The 17,131-nt window shown below is 41.4% G+C and overlaps 2 protein-coding genes across 3 annotated transcripts; both read left to right on the top strand.

The window, feature by feature from the left end:
• Positions 1-3,878: 3,878 nt before the first annotated feature.
• On the top strand, positions 3,879-15,060 carry rpz4 (rapunzel 4). Of its 2 annotated transcripts, none has more exons than XM_041942548.1 (3): positions 3,879-3,921; positions 11,877-11,939; positions 12,347-15,060. In XM_041942548.1, the coding sequence occupies exon 3, from the start codon at positions 12,373-12,375 to the stop codon at positions 13,546-13,548; it is 1,176 nt and encodes a 391-aa protein (XP_041798482.1). In that variant the 5' UTR covers positions 3,879-3,921; positions 11,877-11,939; positions 12,347-12,372; the 3' UTR covers positions 13,549-15,060. The 2 variants fall into 2 exon arrangements, with proteins under 2 accessions (XP_041798482.1, XP_041798481.1); XM_041942547.1 differs by lacking the exon at positions 3,879-3,921 and adding an exon at positions 8,174-8,259.
• Positions 4,287-7,944, top strand: rpz5 (rapunzel 5). Its single transcript, XM_041942546.1, has 2 exons — positions 4,287-4,445; positions 5,490-7,944. Exon 2 carries the CDS (start codon positions 5,557-5,559, stop codon positions 6,736-6,738), a length of 1,182 nt encoding a protein of 393 aa, XP_041798480.1. The 5' UTR covers positions 4,287-4,445; positions 5,490-5,556; the 3' UTR covers positions 6,739-7,944.
• Positions 15,061-17,131: the final 2,071 nt, after the last annotated feature.

Consider the following 17,131-nt stretch of genomic DNA (forward strand, 5'->3'; position numbering starts at 1 on the left):
ACAGATCGTTGGTGTGTGACTTCAGACTGGTCAAAGTTCAGCTGTGCTAAGAATCATGAGCGAACTGTACACAGCAACTCAATAAAAAGTTAGGAAGAGATAAGTGACAAAGTGTTGGTCAATGATACTGTGAATTTAGCTGAAACAGCTTAAGTGTTAATCATTGAGAGTCTTAAAAAAACAGAACTATATCGCCATTTAAACTGGGACGTTCAACCCTCTGTTGAAGTTACAGCACGATAAGCAGAGAACAGTCAGCAAAGAGCAACTGATAGCAGCTCCGTCACTTTTATTTTCCACTAAACTGCCCTTGAAATGAAGTAAGGAAGTACTTTCTCTCTGTCGCTGTCCTCCCTTGACTTCTTCACAGCATATGATGCTTAGTCTGTCACCGAACGCCATGCTCTCTGTGACCTGGAAACATCTGGAGAGGGAAGGGGGAAGGCTGGGGCTACTCAAAATAAAAAACACCACCTTGAAACCAAAACCAGTGACTGTTATACACAGTATGCTGACTTTCTGGGTCCCGATACTCCATCACAAAAAGTCCCTGAAATTTTAGCAACAAAGAAGTTTCAGTCTCAATATGAATGTGAGTGCCATTCAAACCTTTTCCCCTAAGGCCCCATTTACACCCGGTACATGTAATTGATATCTAGACACATTAGCTGGATAATGATGGATCTTTGCATTTACGGATGAACCTGATATTAAAATGCAATCTTGTTATCTGTAGTATGTCTGCATTGTGATTCATATGGGCATGGCTGACTTACAAATAGACATAAAGCATCTCAGGTCAAGGGAAGCAATGCTGTGAACAGACATCATTTTTAAGGTCACCATCAGGGAACTTTAGCTTGCAGGAAGCGTCAGGTGATCTTTCAATTTTTGCTCTATGAATGTGGTCATGCTGCATGGATTGCATTTACACTTGGCTCACTTCCATCGAATCCCATGCTGTTGCAGCAAGCGCAGAAATGCAATCATGAAATATTCACAACTTTAAAAGCAGATGGAGGCCACAGTCATTCTCTGTTAAGACACACACAGCTCATAAAAAAATAGACCTACAGTTATTTCATTAGCTTACTAAACAATGTTTACACCTCTGCAGGTCTTCGTCACGATATCGCTGCTCAAACTGCATCAAGCTCTTGTGAACACACGTCGTTCTGCCAATGCAGTTTCAAGGGAAATGTTAATAGGTGCTAATCTGGGCAGGTATCAACTCTGTCTACTGTTTTGGGCCTCTGGCAATATCCCACAATCAGAAATCCATTACACCAGGAAAATTTTTTCATTTTTACAGCTCAGCAGCCCTCGAAGACCTGTCAGTCCTGCCCACATTTATTTTCCCATGGGAGCCAGCCAAATCCAGCATGACGGTTGCTAAATCCTGTCTTTCCCACTAAGAAGTTTCTATTTGTGAAGCAATCCTTTGATACAGTGATATAATACTGAGGAGTGAATATGGATCATCAGAGAAAATGCACATATTACCCAACATATCAGCTTCTTCTTCATTATGTGACTTTGGCATCTTGATTGGTGTAGATAATAGTGTGCTTACGACGAAAATGGTTCTCTAATTAGGCACCACATCCTGGTCTAAGCAGGTCATCAACATTTTTCATGTCTCTTTTTTTTGAAGCTCTACCGAAATGAAGTCTTGTATTTCAGGTTCAGCATCTTAATCTTCCTCTGTGACGTTCTGTCTTTTGAGCATGTCTCTGCACTACAACGCTGTCGCTCTTTTCTTAGTGTACAACTATACAGATCTCCTCTTATGTAGAAGTGCTTTCTCTTGTCTCACAATTAGCGCTATTGATGTTTTCAAACACCAACCCTTTCCAGAAAATGCTGCGTGTATTCTACAGTGGGATGAGCCACTGGGGGCTTTTCCTGCGAGCTGAAGAGACATCTTGTGGCGAGGAGGAAACACTAGCCACTGGCCAAGGTCAAAGAGATAAAACGTGGTCAATAGCTTCCTCGGACAAGGAAGCCATTTATCATTTCAGCTTCTCGACACAGACAACAAAGCCGGCACAAATTCTGTTACGGCATTTTTTTTTAAAATTCAATTTATTGTCATGAGATGAAACAGGCATGAATTTTACATAAAATGACAGAAATGTCTAAAAAGATATGAAAAAGTGCCTATTTATTATTTTTTACAGATTTTGGATTCACGATGAAGCTGCAGTTCACAGATAATTACTTAACTGATCTGATTAATCTCACTTTCTTGTGTAGTTCATGCAAATATCAATTATTAGCAAGGTTAAAATTAAATCTGGAACATCTTTTTATGGTACAAAAGTGCATAAATGAACATTATTGGGGATATTGTCTGAATCATCCCTCCTGATATTGGAAATATTAGTGCCAGCAGCGCTATCATACTAAATTAATGCATCAAAAAGTGGGCAGAATGCTTTAAAGCATCATTAAGAGGTTACCTTAAGTTCATGCTGAGTAAAGCTTGACAAAACAGCCCGATGCACACAAAGCTTTCTGACCCTCGTACCTCAGCTGGCTGTCATTATCTCAAATATTTCACCCATGTTTCCACCTGGTGAGCCTGAAGCCACAAACAACAAAGGCAAAACTTTTCTACTAATTCAACACTTTCCGTTGATGCTGGAGCCAGAGTGTCTTTAATAGGACCTGCTGTTTGTTCAGTGTTTTTGCATTTTCTTTCCCGACATATAAGCAGATCTTCAGAAAACCAAAAAACAACCACACAACACAACAGAGAGGAAGTGAGGGCCCCCAGATGAGTGGCATCTCGCTCAGGCCTCCACTGTGTGTGTTTACCGGCATCAGCCCGTGCCACTCATCACACCACATACTGCGGAGTCCCTGCGAAAGCTCTCTGACGGTTACAAGTGACACTGCACGACACAGGAACAGGGCTGCGGTGGGCATGCTCGCCTAACCCTCCTCTGCCCGGCAGACATCCTTCCCTCGTCTTCCTGTGAGCATAGTTGACGGTGACATCGGGCTGTGTGTGTGTCACAGCCTGCTTTATGAAGCACAAAGGCCACGAGTGAGCTCTGACTGTCATGGTGTCTTCTCGAAAACACAGACAGTCTTTCACCGGGCCGCACTGTGACGGACTGATTCTGAAAGTGCTGCCTCTGCAGGGCAAATGTCATCCCTCTTTGCAATGCTTGAGTCCAGCAGCCAGTCGCTTTCCATCACTAATTATTAGATTCAGAGAAAAGTAGGTCAACATTTATGAAATCATCTCAAAAGGCTTTTCTTAAAAAGTATATTTTTCTGAAAACTGCTTTTAGCCTGCTAATTTAAATAATGTTTTGTCTTGTTATTTACTGCGCTAACTTGCTTTGAATCCCAACTTGTTGCAAACAGAGGGAGCTGAATTTGTCTCTGGAGCGTGCACAGTCTCACAGAAGTCAGAAGGACCAGTGCAGTAGCCATGGCAACTGTGTTCGAGCCACAACAAGGAGGGTTTTGTCCTGATGGGTCGCTTTGCTGAACCCCACTGCGACTGGTCTCCTTTTAGTCTCGTTCTCACTCTCTTTGTCTCTCTCCCTCTCTCTCTCTTTCCCTCTCGCACACACTAACACACACACATACACACAGAAACCAGTCTTTCCCTGTTTTCCCAGGGTGCATGGTGTCCCTGCATGGGGAGTGTTTACAGGATGTTATCTGTGTCAGTGTCGGCCCCTCATCCCTCTCTGAGTGGGTTTCTGAGGAATGCTGGAACGGGATGGAGGAGTTCCAAAGGGGGAGTGACGAGTGAGAGAGAGAGAGAGAGACAGAAACTGTGAGAGACAGACAGAGAGAGAGAGAGAGAGTATATATACATCCCTAGGAGGCTGGTGCTCACAGGCACAGCTGGACTGCTGGAAAACTGGACTGTAGCCCACTGGATATTTAACTAGAAAGGTGAGTTATTTATTTTGTTGCTCTAATTCTTTATGAAGCATCATCATCATCTATTTCACCACTTTGTAATCATTTTTAGTTTTCTATAAAATGTAAAGAGACTCAGTGTTTAGTTTTGTTTGTTCAGCGTTTCTCACCATAATTAAAACAGACCTTGACAAGAAGCTTTGAGGAGCTGGATTTTTTTTTTTTTAATTCCTCTATTCCCTAAAAGTTCAATATTTTTTCTGCAGAAAAAAAGCCCAAATTCAAGTGAAATGCCAGAGGTAGAGATGAGCCCTTTGGGGGATGTGGTCTTGTTCAGGTCTTACGTATGTGGTCTCCGTTAAAGCTGTGCTGCTCTGTCGGAAAACGTATGACGTTGAAAGAGGAGATCACAGTTTGATCAAGTGCTCTGTGGGACTCGCCTTTTTTTTCACCTCACAAATACTATATTTCACTTTTTGCGTTCAGAGAAAACAGATTTTTCTTTTTTGGTTTTACAAGGGACGATAATTTCAGGCACTAACCAAGATAATTACTCAGTAAGTATTTTCTTTCACTGTTATTTTCTTCCTTTTTTTAGAATGGAATTTAATGCTGTTGTGTAATTACATGTTTGAATTTTCAATGGTGCACTTTTTCTTAATTTTGTCAACTGGTTCACATAGAAATGTGAAAAAATGATAAAGGCACTGATGGCATGTGACTGAATAAAGTGAATCTAATTAGTGCAGTGATAGGAAAGGCTGTAAAATGACACCACTGATCTAATCATTGCAGCAATTACTGGTAAGCTTATGTTCTGTGGTTATTCACATAAACCTGTATTTGTCTGTTTTTGTCATGACAAACACTCAGAAAAAAAAGGTTTTGGGATTTGGATTTAATTACATTCGGGCTGTAATGATGAGGGAAGTGTGATTGCTTCATTGAACAAGTGCTGTGGTGGAGATTGTCTTCACTCAGACCTGGGTGTGCCTTTTTCTGAACTGGATATGGGCTCCAGGGAACAAGAATTGAGTTAGGTCATCTCTCCTGAGTATATTACACTGAAAACCGTACTATCGTTACGGAAGTAAATCCCCCTCTTCTACCATGTTGAGAACATCTGTGTTTGCTTTGGGCCTTGGCTATTGTTAATGCAGTAAAACATGACATCCCAAAGGGCCAGTGCTGCAATGTTGCACAATACGTCGCGTCATAATTCACGAGTACACACACCATGTTTGATATTTGTTCTGAATTGTCATCCATGTGTGCCTCGTTTGTGTACTTTCATGTGCTTTTTTGATATGTGTCAATGCCACCAAGGCTTAAAAACGAGTCCCTGTCATTAGCTGAGGCTCTGAGGGTGCGGCATGAAACTGGATGCCTACATGTGCTGACATGACCTGCCATTTGCTTTATTGTACGGTTTTGTTTGTCAGGAAAGTCCTGTGAGAAAAAAATGACTTAATGTCAGCTGGTTGCGTTTGCTTTGCCAAATATACCTGAAAAACACGAAGGAGCAACATATTTTTTCTGAAATGTCATAAAATCACACTATAATGAACTTTACAAGGGTTTCGTGTTTCTTCTTCTTTCAGGCACCAGCAAAGTCTCTGGCGGTGGAAATCATTTTAGCTTAGTCAGTGTGAAATATATAACACAAAGATGAATAGTGTGGCAGATTGGCTCGTGCAGAACAGGGACAAGATCGAGAAAGGTGTGGAGATCATGGGGCAAGCCTCTGAGGTGCTCGCTGCCACTGTGGGCCAGCTTCACCCGGTCTTGGAGGCCGTGTTCGTAGCTTCTGCCGAGTTACTCAGCAACCCGGAGGGCAAAGAGGCCCGCTACATGACTCAGCAATTCGAACTGGTCAACCAGCAACTTGAGGGAATCCAAGATGAGATTGATAAAATTGCCCTGGAGCTGCAGAGGACGTCGATGAACAAGCAGAACTTTGATCGAGAGGCGCAGATGCTCAGCCAGTATGAAAAGTTCCAGGACTTTGTCAACGCCAAGCCAAAGTTCAAAGAGAAGAAGATGGAGAAGTTCCTCAGCCATTACGAGAACACAGATGGCGACTTGAACTTGGATGCCCTCTACAATGCTGTCACTGGGGAGAACACCTCAGGAGACCCTATGCTGGAAACAGTAGTCACCACGGAGCAGAGAAGCAGAAGGGCAGTTGAGGATTTCTGCGCCCGGCTGAAGAAGCTCTTTGTGGTGGGCATCATCGCCGTCATGGGACATGCCGCCCTCAAGGAAGGGGTGGTGGGAGAGGAGATGGTGAAGAAGTGGCAGGAACGGATGGAGGATGTGGAGAAACGAATGAAAGCGGCTGTGGATGACTGTACAGAGAACTTTGCAGACCAAGCAAAGCTGGACATGGAGCACACTCTTCAGGAGAGCGCCGCCACCGTCAACCAAGACTTCATCAAATCCCTTCTGGATTCACTCGCTAAGAAATACGACTGGGTGAACTGGTCCATCAGGGCCTTCAGCGACCGGGAGCGCATTTTCTTTTTCAACTGGCTGGCAGGAAAGAAGTACCACGGAAGTGGAGGAGCCAACTGGTTTGACATTTTGACCAAGAACAAGATCAAAGTGGTGGTCTCTTTCTGTGTTAACCCCAAGCCCATTAACAAGAGTCAGATCATGGAGCAGATTGAGGGCCAGAAGCTGAAGGGGAACATGATGGGAGTGGCTCTGTCTTTGAACAAGAGCTTCCCCAACTGCCTGGTCCATGCTGTCAGCCATTACAAGGAGGTGGTGGAGACCAACAACTTCCATGAGGATTGTTACTACTATGGGAAACACAAAAGAGCCTACCTGTGTATCCACCCTGAATAGGCTCGCAGATGTGCAGCTGCGTACAGGAAGAAGTGAACTGCAAATCAATTCATGAATGTCTTTACCAGAGAACTGGAAATACTTCAATTCTACAAATGTATTCATAAATATTGATGCATAATCTGTCGTGTTTGGTTTCTGGTATGTGATTCACTGTCTTGTAATGATTTTTATTATTTTACATGTACATCTTTTTTTGATACAGCCGCTTGGGGGTATTATAAAAAAAATTCAGAGCCACAAATCACCATGCCAGCTTCAACTTGTTAAGTGTTATGAAACTCAGACTCATTCTGTCCAGATTGGATATGACTAGGGTTGGGCGATATGACAAATTAGTCTGTTTCCAGCCAGAGACTTTGCCATATGTGTATACCAAGATACCTTTACCTTTAAATTCGTTAATCCCTTTAACATCTCTGGGTGTATCGGACCATTGTTGGCAACGCTGTAAATTTTTTGCATTACTGTGGTTAATTTGAGTCTCACGGTTCATAAATGACATTTGAAAACACAAGTAAGTGGACCTTGAGTTGCAATTGTTTCGTCAGCTGCTGTTTGTGATGTACTTTCAAGCTTCAACATTCTGGGAAAAGCACTTATTTACTTTCTTGCAGAGAGTTAAATGAGAAGATTGATACCACTCTTATACCACAGCTAGGAGAATGTTGGGTCAGCTTAGCATAAAGGCTTGAACTAGAGGGAAACAGCTAACCTGCCCCTGTCCAAAGGTAAAAAAAATCTGCCTACCAGCACCTCTAAAGTTCACTAATTAAGATGTTATATCTCATTGGTTTGTTGATGTCAACATGAATATACACCTAAAGATGCTCAGAGTAATGGAAAGTTTGATCATGTGCAGTTCCATGACAGCTCAGCGAATTTGCTGATGAAGCCTGTGTGATTGAGTAGCTGGACCTTGAGCTGAGTTTTGTTAATTACTTATTTTATCCTGCGTCTTGAATGGATTTCCAGAATTATCTATACAACATTTAAACGACCAAAGAAACAAATGGCAAATGCTGTGGTTGCAGATTTATTGGTATCACCCACTCCTAGATAGATAGAAATCTGTATATAAAAAAATCTATTCAAATATTTGTGCAGCTTTTGGTACAAAAGCAAAATCGTCAATCCACAATCAATTCATCAAGATACTTATGTATATATGACTTTAATTTGTAATAAACAAAAAAAAAAGAATGTTTTTGTCATTATTGGTAATCATTACTGCATTGCTACCAAGCGTTACATATACTACTCTAACCCAGAACAGATTCAAGCCATCTCCTTCAGCAGTTATGAGCTATAATAACATGACATTATTTATCAGATGGGTGGAGGTTGTAATAATATCACCACAGCAACAACCTATTATGTTAGGAACTTTTTTTTTTTTGTTTTTTTTTTGGTATGCCTGTCTGACTGGGTGTGCCTGTGCTCCGTAACATGAGAGCCACATGACCAATAGGAAGGCAAACAGTCTGGAAGTTAGTCTGTTTCTTCCGCAAACTTTCTGAGGTGAGTCCATTTCTGATCTAAATGTTTCATAGTGAACAGGCGCGTTTAGAGTAACTGATAGGAAACCTTATTACAAAACGATCGATCCAACTTCATCGACTTCTCTCCAGTCTGTCGTTACATAATCGAGCACTTTTTCTTCTCCCCCCTCTTTTTACGCAGCGCTGCGCTGTGAAAAATGTCCAGTGCGTTTACATATTTTGTTAACGCAGCTTCATTTAATAAAGTGGGTCATTAGATGAATCTGCAAAATTTCATGCAGTTTAAACATAGACAGTCTGCTTTTATGGGCGTTGGTTGCCAGCTCTGCTGCCACCGCTTCACTTTTTCCAGGAAGTGTTAAACTTTGTCGAAGGCGTTATCCGCCTGCGTTGCGCTTACAACGAAAACCTGATCTGTGGTGTTAAGCTGCGATGTTTGTTTGGCTCTCTGTCCTGTAAAATGATACAATTAGAGCCCTCGTGCACGGACTGATCGATACTGTTTCCATTAAGAGGGCGCATTATCGGAGCGATTAGTGCCCAGGCTGAGTGGACAGAGGAGGCTTTGATCATCTTTGTGACAGACAGCATCAATGGAATGAACTCTTATAGCCATGATGTGTTTGCAGCAAGCACGTGATGGGTTTCACCTACATATTTCCAATGTGGTTTTTCAATCAGCAGACTACATTTCAGGAAGCTGTTTATTTCCAGAGGTCTAAGAAGTGCCCACATGCTCACAAAGAAAAAAATGTCAATACTACACTGTAAAAAATATTGCAAGTACGAGTCCTGCATTAAAAAAGTGCTGGCAATGCAGAATGTGACATGTTAAAATGTGTTGTATTGACAGGTAGTTTTACTTCACTGAATATACATTTAGGAGTCCAGTGGTTTCCAAACTAGATGTTGGACCCCCTCCAACGGGTCGCAAGATAAATCTGAGGGGTCTTGAAATTATGTTTTTTGTTAAATGTATACATTTATAACCCTTTTTGACATCTAAAAGTTGTTTCCATCAAACAAATCCTCTAATCTTGAATGATGTATTTTGATTTGTATGCTTTTCTACTTTTTATGTAAAATCTTAATCTGAAAAGTGGTAGTAGTAGTAACTAGAGTTGTAAAATAAATGCAGTGGAGTAATGTAGAATAGAGCAAATGGATGTACTTAGTTACTTACCACCAGTGTATATTAATGAATATTAGTATATTAGTGGAAATATGAGGGAAAACAATGCTTGTCATGCTACCGCTCAAACTGCAGATGCATCTCCAGCTCATTGTCTCTGAAAATGTGATTTCTGTCTTTGAATTGTCTTTGTGAAGGTGCTTCACATGCACTTAGTCTGCAGTTATACAACCCCTGGGGCCCTGAGAGAAACACAGATCAGTGGAGAACAGGAATCACAGTTTTAACACGGTCAAATCAAATAAGATACAGTAGCTGAAAATGTTTGAATATCCTGCTGCTGGAATTTCCTCTGTTTTGTTGTTTAAGTCTTACAAGGAAATTATGCAGACATTTTCACAGCACACACAACAGGCATAGGGCTTTGTGGTTGACATTCAAAGGATGAAAGGAAGGAATAGTTTGACTGTTTGGGAGAAAATGTCTGTACTTTAAATATGATGGTTATCTTATCTTAGCATAAAGACTGGAGACAGGGGCAAACAGCTAGCCTGGCCTTTGTCCAAAGATAACAAACCAGCATCTCACCAGAGAAAAAGTTCAACCTAGACTGATTTTCAGGTCATGTTCAGACATGTCCTTTTGCAAAAGTGGAAATATGTTAATAATGAAATGTCACTAATTAACAGATTATGTCTTGTTTGTTTAATCTCTACAACACTTGAGAGTAAAACTAGTCGCAGTTTTTTTCATGTGACCTTCAGACAAAGCCAGAGTAGCTGCTTCCTCTGAGCTAAGCTAACCAGCTGCTGGCTATAGCTTGATATTAAACGAGAAAGATGTTGGCCTTATCAGCTCTTGAAAAAGAAATCAAATCAGTGTATTTCCTACTATGTTTAATTAACTATTTGAATTTTGGAGCCCTCAGACAGACGTGTGAGTTCTGGTGGAATGTGTTCACCAGTGCAGACATCCGTCTGGTCTGTGGATGCCTGCAGAACCACTGCAGAGGTGTGTGATGCGTTAGCCTGAGAAGTGGGTGCTATCTTCTTTTAGACAAACCCCACAGAGCAGACCTCGGCAGAGAGACAAAGGAGCTGACATATTATTTTCCATTGTCTTGTTGCCGTGGTAACTTGCTGAGTTTCAGCATTAAACGCACCCTTGCCCAGCAAGTTTAACCTCTTCCACTTAATCACTTCCCACGCCTGCTGCTCTGATATTGACTGGGCAGGCTGAGGAGAAACAGCACTAAAGCTTCTTCTTCAGCCACAATATGTGAACAACACTGAAGGCCAGAAAGCTGAATTAAAACATGTGATGAAAGGTTTGTTACTCACAGCTGCTACATAGACAGTGAATGTGAGACTGAGGTCGTGAAGCCGGCTGATGACTGTGCAGTCATTCTGTACCAAAATTTGATTTCCAAACAAGTTACATATTTCCACTTTTGCAAAAGGACATGTCTGAACATGCCCTGAAAATCAGTCTGGGTTGAGTTTTTTTCTCTGATTCCTGGCCTATGGGAGGAGTGATTTGTGTTTGATTAGATTTTCCGAATCCAGGGGACTTCTTGTGTTTAAAGTGCACGACAGGAAGTCATTTCCTTAATATCAACCATTACTTAGCATCACAGACTGCTTCTAACCTTTTGTATTATTATGATAAAGCCACTGAAAATGATGATTAGCCTTTTAAATGAGGAAGGAAAAAGCTTAGTGTTTTGACAGATGCTTATTTGAGAGTTAGATGAGAAACAATCCAGTACACCACATAAAACCAAAACGTGTTATTTTAATTATTTGTGAATAGATAAAACATGTTAATTAGTGAGCTTTAAAGGTGCTGATAGGTGAATGTTTTACCTCTGGAGAGAGCCAGGCTAGCTGTTTCCAGTCTTCATACTAAGCTAACCAGCTGCTGGCCATAGCTTCACATTTAAGGGATATTTTAGAGAAGATTAGATCAAACTTTATTGATCTCACAACGGAGAAATTCACTCATACAGAAGCTCTTCAGAACACGCAAGGGGGGGTGCAAACAGCAAAATGGAGGTGCAAATAGATCTAAGAGTGAGGCTGATCCTCTCATCTAACTCTGAAGAAAGTATATGTATTTCTCTCAATGTCAAACTATTTCTGTAAGCGTGAAAGTTTAACTTAATGGACCTTGAGAACAGTGTTTAGTGCTTCCGTTGTTCGACTTGGCTTGGAGCGCTCCTCCATGTTGTCTTCTGGCGAGTTATACTACCGTGCTAACAGAAATGCTACATGCTTGAGAGACACAATAGCTTCTCCCTTTTTGCCGTTTTGATAAATCTCAGTGCTAAGTGCTGAAATTCTTTTTTCTCAACAGTTAACACATGCACAACATGCAAACAGTTGAACCAGTCGCGGCCGGCCGTCACGGCTGCATTCTCTTTGCATTGTTGACTCATTGCTCACTGGGTGTGGCCAGCAGCCAGCACTGAAGCTCACTTGGCTGTTTCTCTTTTTCCTTATCAGTTTTTGCTGTGTTTTAAGAGGAGCGAGCAACAGGCCACAGTCCAACAGCACTGGAACAGAACTGTAAGTAAATAAAGAAAACAAAACATTTGTTTCTGTTAATAAACCTGGAATGGTTAACTTATTATGGTACATATTCACCATTAACTAGTGCTTATTAGCATGTATATTAATCAGTATTGAGGGAGAACTCTTAGTTAATGGCCTAGTAGTTGTAAAATATGGTCATGCAGAAAAAGGCTAACTAATAATATAATAATAATATGCTACTAATGTACATGCTAAGGAGAAACTAGTTAATGATGATTATCTGTGCCTGAACTGCCTCATTTGTGTTCAGTTTTTCACCTCAGTCTGTATTTCTGCTTTCTTCCCAGAAGAGATTTACTTAGTTTTTACTTTATTGCTTAGATATCACAACAGAACCAATTGCGACATTTTCTAACCATGTCAATATTTGCTCTTGCTAGGATCAGCCTGAGAAACATCAGCAAAGATGGCAAACCGGCTACAGCAGCTTGTAGCGGAGAAGAAGGACATGGTGGAGACTGTGATGGAGGTGTTTGAACAGGGAGCTGAAGTGGTGGCCAGTATCGCCGGTGACCTTTTCCCGGTGTTCTCCATCGCTGCTCCGATTGTTAAGCTGGCTCTGGACAACGTAGACAGCAAAGAGGCCACATTCATGAAGGAGCAGTTTCAGAAGGTGCGAGAGCGCCTGGAGGTGGTCTCGGAGGAGATTCAGAGGATCAACGATGAGATCAAGAAGAGCGGATTGGATGCTGTGTATTTCCCACTGGAGGAGAACATCACTAACCAGTTCAGGAAGTACATGGATATCCTTAACGCCAAACCCAAGTACCGGGAGGTCAAGAAGAAGCTTTTCCTGGATCATTTCGGCAAGACCGGCGGTGACAAAAACCTTCACACCCTCTACAACGCTGTGACGGGTGATAACTTCTCTGGGGAATCTGTGCTTGAAATCACCCTGAACTACGAGGAGAAAAGTCGCCGGCCGGTGGAGGACTTCTGTGCCAGGCTGAAGAAGCTCTTCTGCATCGGGCTCATCGCACTGTTGGGCCACGCCGCTCTGAAGGGATATGATGAGGAAGAGGCGCTTCTGAAAGACTGGGGTGAGAAGATGAAGGTGGTCCAGGATAAAATGAACACTGTCATCGAAGACTGCATCGTCAGCTTCCCCAAGCAAGCCGAGCTGGACTCCCGTCGACTGGTGAGAGATCATTCAGACTTAACCAACCAGCAGCTAGCCGAGGCTATCATAGAGAAATTAAAGACCAAGTATGACTGGGTGCGCTGGTCTGTGCGCATATTCAGGTCCCCTACAGGCCTGTTCGCTAACAAGAAGGATTACCACTGCCCCACAGGGAAGAGTCGCTTCCAGGTCCCAGCGTCAGACGAGAAACTGAACGTCTGGGTGTCGTACAGCTCCTCACCTGAGCCTGTGGACAAGGGTCACATCGAGCAGCTGATCCAGAGTCAGAAGAAGCTCACGGTGGTGAGCGTAGCAGAGCTCCTCTTTGAGAAGTTACCCGGCGACTGCGTGGTCCACACGGTGAAAACCAGCAAAGACCTGGCCTGCTTCTGGAGCTTCTCCGAAGAGCTCCACTACTGGGAGGAGCACAAAAACTTCTACATCTGCGTTCACTCGGCTTGAAGATGTGGACACTGAAAAAAGTCTAAAGGCACTAATTCTATCTCTGCTTGTCCTCACACAGTATGTGCCTTAGTTTTACGTCTCTAATAGTCTTTTTTACTGAATTATTCCTTTTTTCTAAGAATGTTTACCGTTAGTGTCCTGTCGACCTCGGGGCACATCAAGTAAAGCAATTTTATTTATATAGCCCAATATCACAAATCACAATTTTAACACTCTCTGTCCTTAGACCCTCGATTTGGATAAGGAAAAACTCCCCCGAACACACTTTAATTGGGGGGAAAAATGGAGGAAACCTCTGGACCCCTCTTCCAGGCTTGCAGTAGATGTTGTGTGTACAGACTTCCAAGAAAGTAACATAAACTAGATTCTTTTAACTAACAATAATGACCTTTTTGATCCCATGCAGACGTGCTTTGTTTATGTCTCAGAACAGATGGAAGAGTTTAGCCCTTTGTTTAGGCTGTAATAGATCCCAGCGTCGCTTCATTATGAAGGTTTTGGAACACAATAATCAAAAAGCTGACAGTTGCAGAGAAATGCAGGTATAAGATCCACAGCTGTGAGGATCTTATGTGGCCATGCTGGTTAAGTTGTTGCTTTGGGATCCGGCTGTCATGCAGAGATAATGTTTTGCTGGGAGTGATAAGTGGTGACCTCACCCTGTTGAGGACGTATTTACCAAAGCCGTGAGAGAAAATGGCTCCGCAGTGTAACAGAGACTGTAACAGAGGCTTTAAAGCCTTCAGTTTCACTTCTCGTACTCATCCGACAAAAACACCTTCTTATTTTCTGCTGTACAGCACAAACAAAGCACAAGAAAACACAAGAGACAAGGCCTCAAACAGCATTCGCTGTGGCGAACTGAAGCCCTTGAAACTTTATTTATACTCCCTGCCACGGACATGCCGAGGCGTAGTGATGGCAACACTTTGTTAACATACAGATAGCTTGCATAGCTTTTCTTGTGTCACAGCATTACCTGTGTGGTTGTGCAACACAAACTGGAAAGTTGTACCTGCTCAAAACCCCCAACTTCACAAACTTTGTGCATTTAATTTTAAATAGGAATAAGCTGTTGAATTTTGAACAATCTTGGATTTGGGATTTGGGATTTTTGTGTTTGTTTGTTTGTTTGTTTGTTTAGAAGAGATTTTGACCAGAATTTGTATAATCGGACCATGTCATTGACACTACTTTACAGAGAGATTCTGTTTACAAACCACTGAACTGTCTTCATGGCTTAAGATATTTTATGTGTTATTGTACACGACAGTGATCTGCGTCCTTCTGTTTGTATATTGTTTATATGTTATTATGTATTATTATCCCAGCAAAACATGCCCAATATTTACTGTAAAATTATTGATACAAAGGGTTTATGTTGTACTTCTGTTATGTATTATTTCTTTTCCCACACAGTGTATTTGGGCTGTCTCAGATTCAAAACCCTGTTGGTACACCAAAGCAATGAATGTAATGAATCTTCCAAATAAACGTGGTCATACGTAAGTCACTTGTTTGTATATTTATGTGAATGAATTACAGTTACAGGCACAAATCTGCTTTTGTGGTGGTTTGATATTTCGCTAGAACTACAATGAGACTAAACCTGTGAAATCCACATAAACTGCACAATAATTGAAGCACCTCAAATGATCCCAGTATTGATTCTATTTATTTATTTGTCAGAAAAAGAATGACACATGGTTCCTAATATTTGAAGCTACTATTTGAAGATGTTAATTTATCAAAATATTAACTCATATATAACTCAACAGAGCTTCAACTGCAGCTCCTTCAGCATTTACAAGCACTGTATGGTCATCTCATCATAGGTTTTAAACACTTTATACTTCATTGTAGCTGCAAACAGATATTATTAAGTGTATATTAATGTGCATTATTTTCCAATTATAACTTCTATGAAAATACATGTTATATCATTATGACTGTGTTTTACTATATTGTCATTTATTACTGTGCGATTCTGGATGCCCACAGGAGGAGTTCGAGTTGTTAATAATTACATTAATAAACACTTTCCTTACAACTACTTTATAGGGTGTTATAAACCATTTATTGAATATTTATAAACTGCATATAAATGCTAAATAGGGGAACTTACAAATAGGGGAAGGACAAGTGCTATTTTTTCTGTTCCTTTAATAGTTTATTGACTCTTGAAGGAAAAAATATACACATTGGTGTTGTCACTCCTCAGAAAAGCCAGATGTGAGGATCAGGAGCAGAGAGACTTCAGTTAGAGTCAACACTCACTCTCACAGAGGCTTGAGTCTGGCCCCTCTGGCTCTCGGATGCCTCTTCACCTGCTGACCCCACTGCTGCCCAGTAAAACCAGTACTGTAACTTGGCTGCATTATTCTGTAACTTGCTACGGGGTAGTTTTGCCACACATGTTACAAAAAGGTGAGGCGTGTTTAATTACCAGAAAAAGAGAGCTAAGAGAATGAGAACTAAGCAATACATCGAATTCCACTGAGGTGTCATTTAGTGATGCACCTTAGAGGTAACACCCAGCCGTTCTGAGGAGAAAACTTGCAGCTTAGTAAAAAAGAGAAAAGAGAGGAAGGATATTTTGGTTAGCCAGATTGGAAACACCCATAGTTCTCTATAATTATGTGGTTGTGGCTTTTCTATCTTCGGCATACAAAGACTCATGTCCCTGCAGCACATCACACTAGTGAGTCAAGTGCCTCAGCAGAAATGAACAAGTGCAAAGGAAAACAAGTGGGTCAAAGATGGTTGTCTGCGTGTATTTTTACTCAGAGTTCTTGGGTTTGGACATAGATGAAAAGTCACTAAAGACTGTGGATAAACATGTATGTCACTGTATAATACAGGATGCATAAACAAAGAATCAAAATTGTAATAGTTTGATTTTATTATGTTGATTTTTCAATCAGAGGAGACATATTTCCTGCCTAAAATCACAAGCACCTACTCTCTGTATGGAGATCTAATCTTAACACAAGCTGAATGTGACCTCTGACCTGTCGTGACAGCACTGAAACAAAACCAAATAAATCAAATTTACGATGAAAGAGTTATTAATCTGGCGCCATCGCAAAATTCCTGCGACAAAGAGGAAACTAGTGTTATTTTCTGAGATTATGATGTCGCCTCTTCACTAGAGATGATGGCTCAAACCATGCAGGTTTGTCTTAAATGCTACAGAGCTGATAGCTAGTATATTTTAGAAGAATTTTGGAGAACATGGAGTTAAAGCTTATGATAGAAAAGGAGCCCAAAGCAGTAAGTAGTTAATATTAGAGATTCTGTAATAACAGCAGGAACTTTGGCATAAATTTGCAGGGCTCAGACAGTCTTTTGATGTCAGGAAAAATACGCCAATTACCGACCCAGGCTCTCAGCGGAGACAGACCTTGCTGTCTGGATACCTGTTTGCCAATGGAACAAGACTGAGACAGAAGGAATTTAAACTTTCCCTTTGCTTCTTAACGAAGCAAATCTCTCACAAGCGCTTTCCAAATTTCCACTGGCAAGTGACCCACTTACATCAATGCTCAGTGAGCCGAGGCCCACAAAGAAGAAAAAGAGC

This window comes from Chelmon rostratus, chromosome 8 (genome assembly GCF_017976325.1).
Source record: "Chelmon rostratus isolate fCheRos1 chromosome 8, fCheRos1.pri, whole genome shotgun sequence".
Classification (NCBI taxonomy): Eukaryota; Metazoa; Chordata; class Actinopteri; order Chaetodontiformes; family Chaetodontidae; genus Chelmon; species Chelmon rostratus.

Coding starts and splice junctions, on each gene's coding strand:
- rpz5 (XM_041942546.1), top strand. CDS start 5,557: ATGAATAGTGTGGCAGATTGGCTCGTGCAGAACAGGGACAAGATCGAG.
- rpz4 (XM_041942548.1), top strand. CDS start 12,373: ATGGCAAACCGGCTACAGCAGCTTGTAGCGGAGAAGAAGGACATGGTG.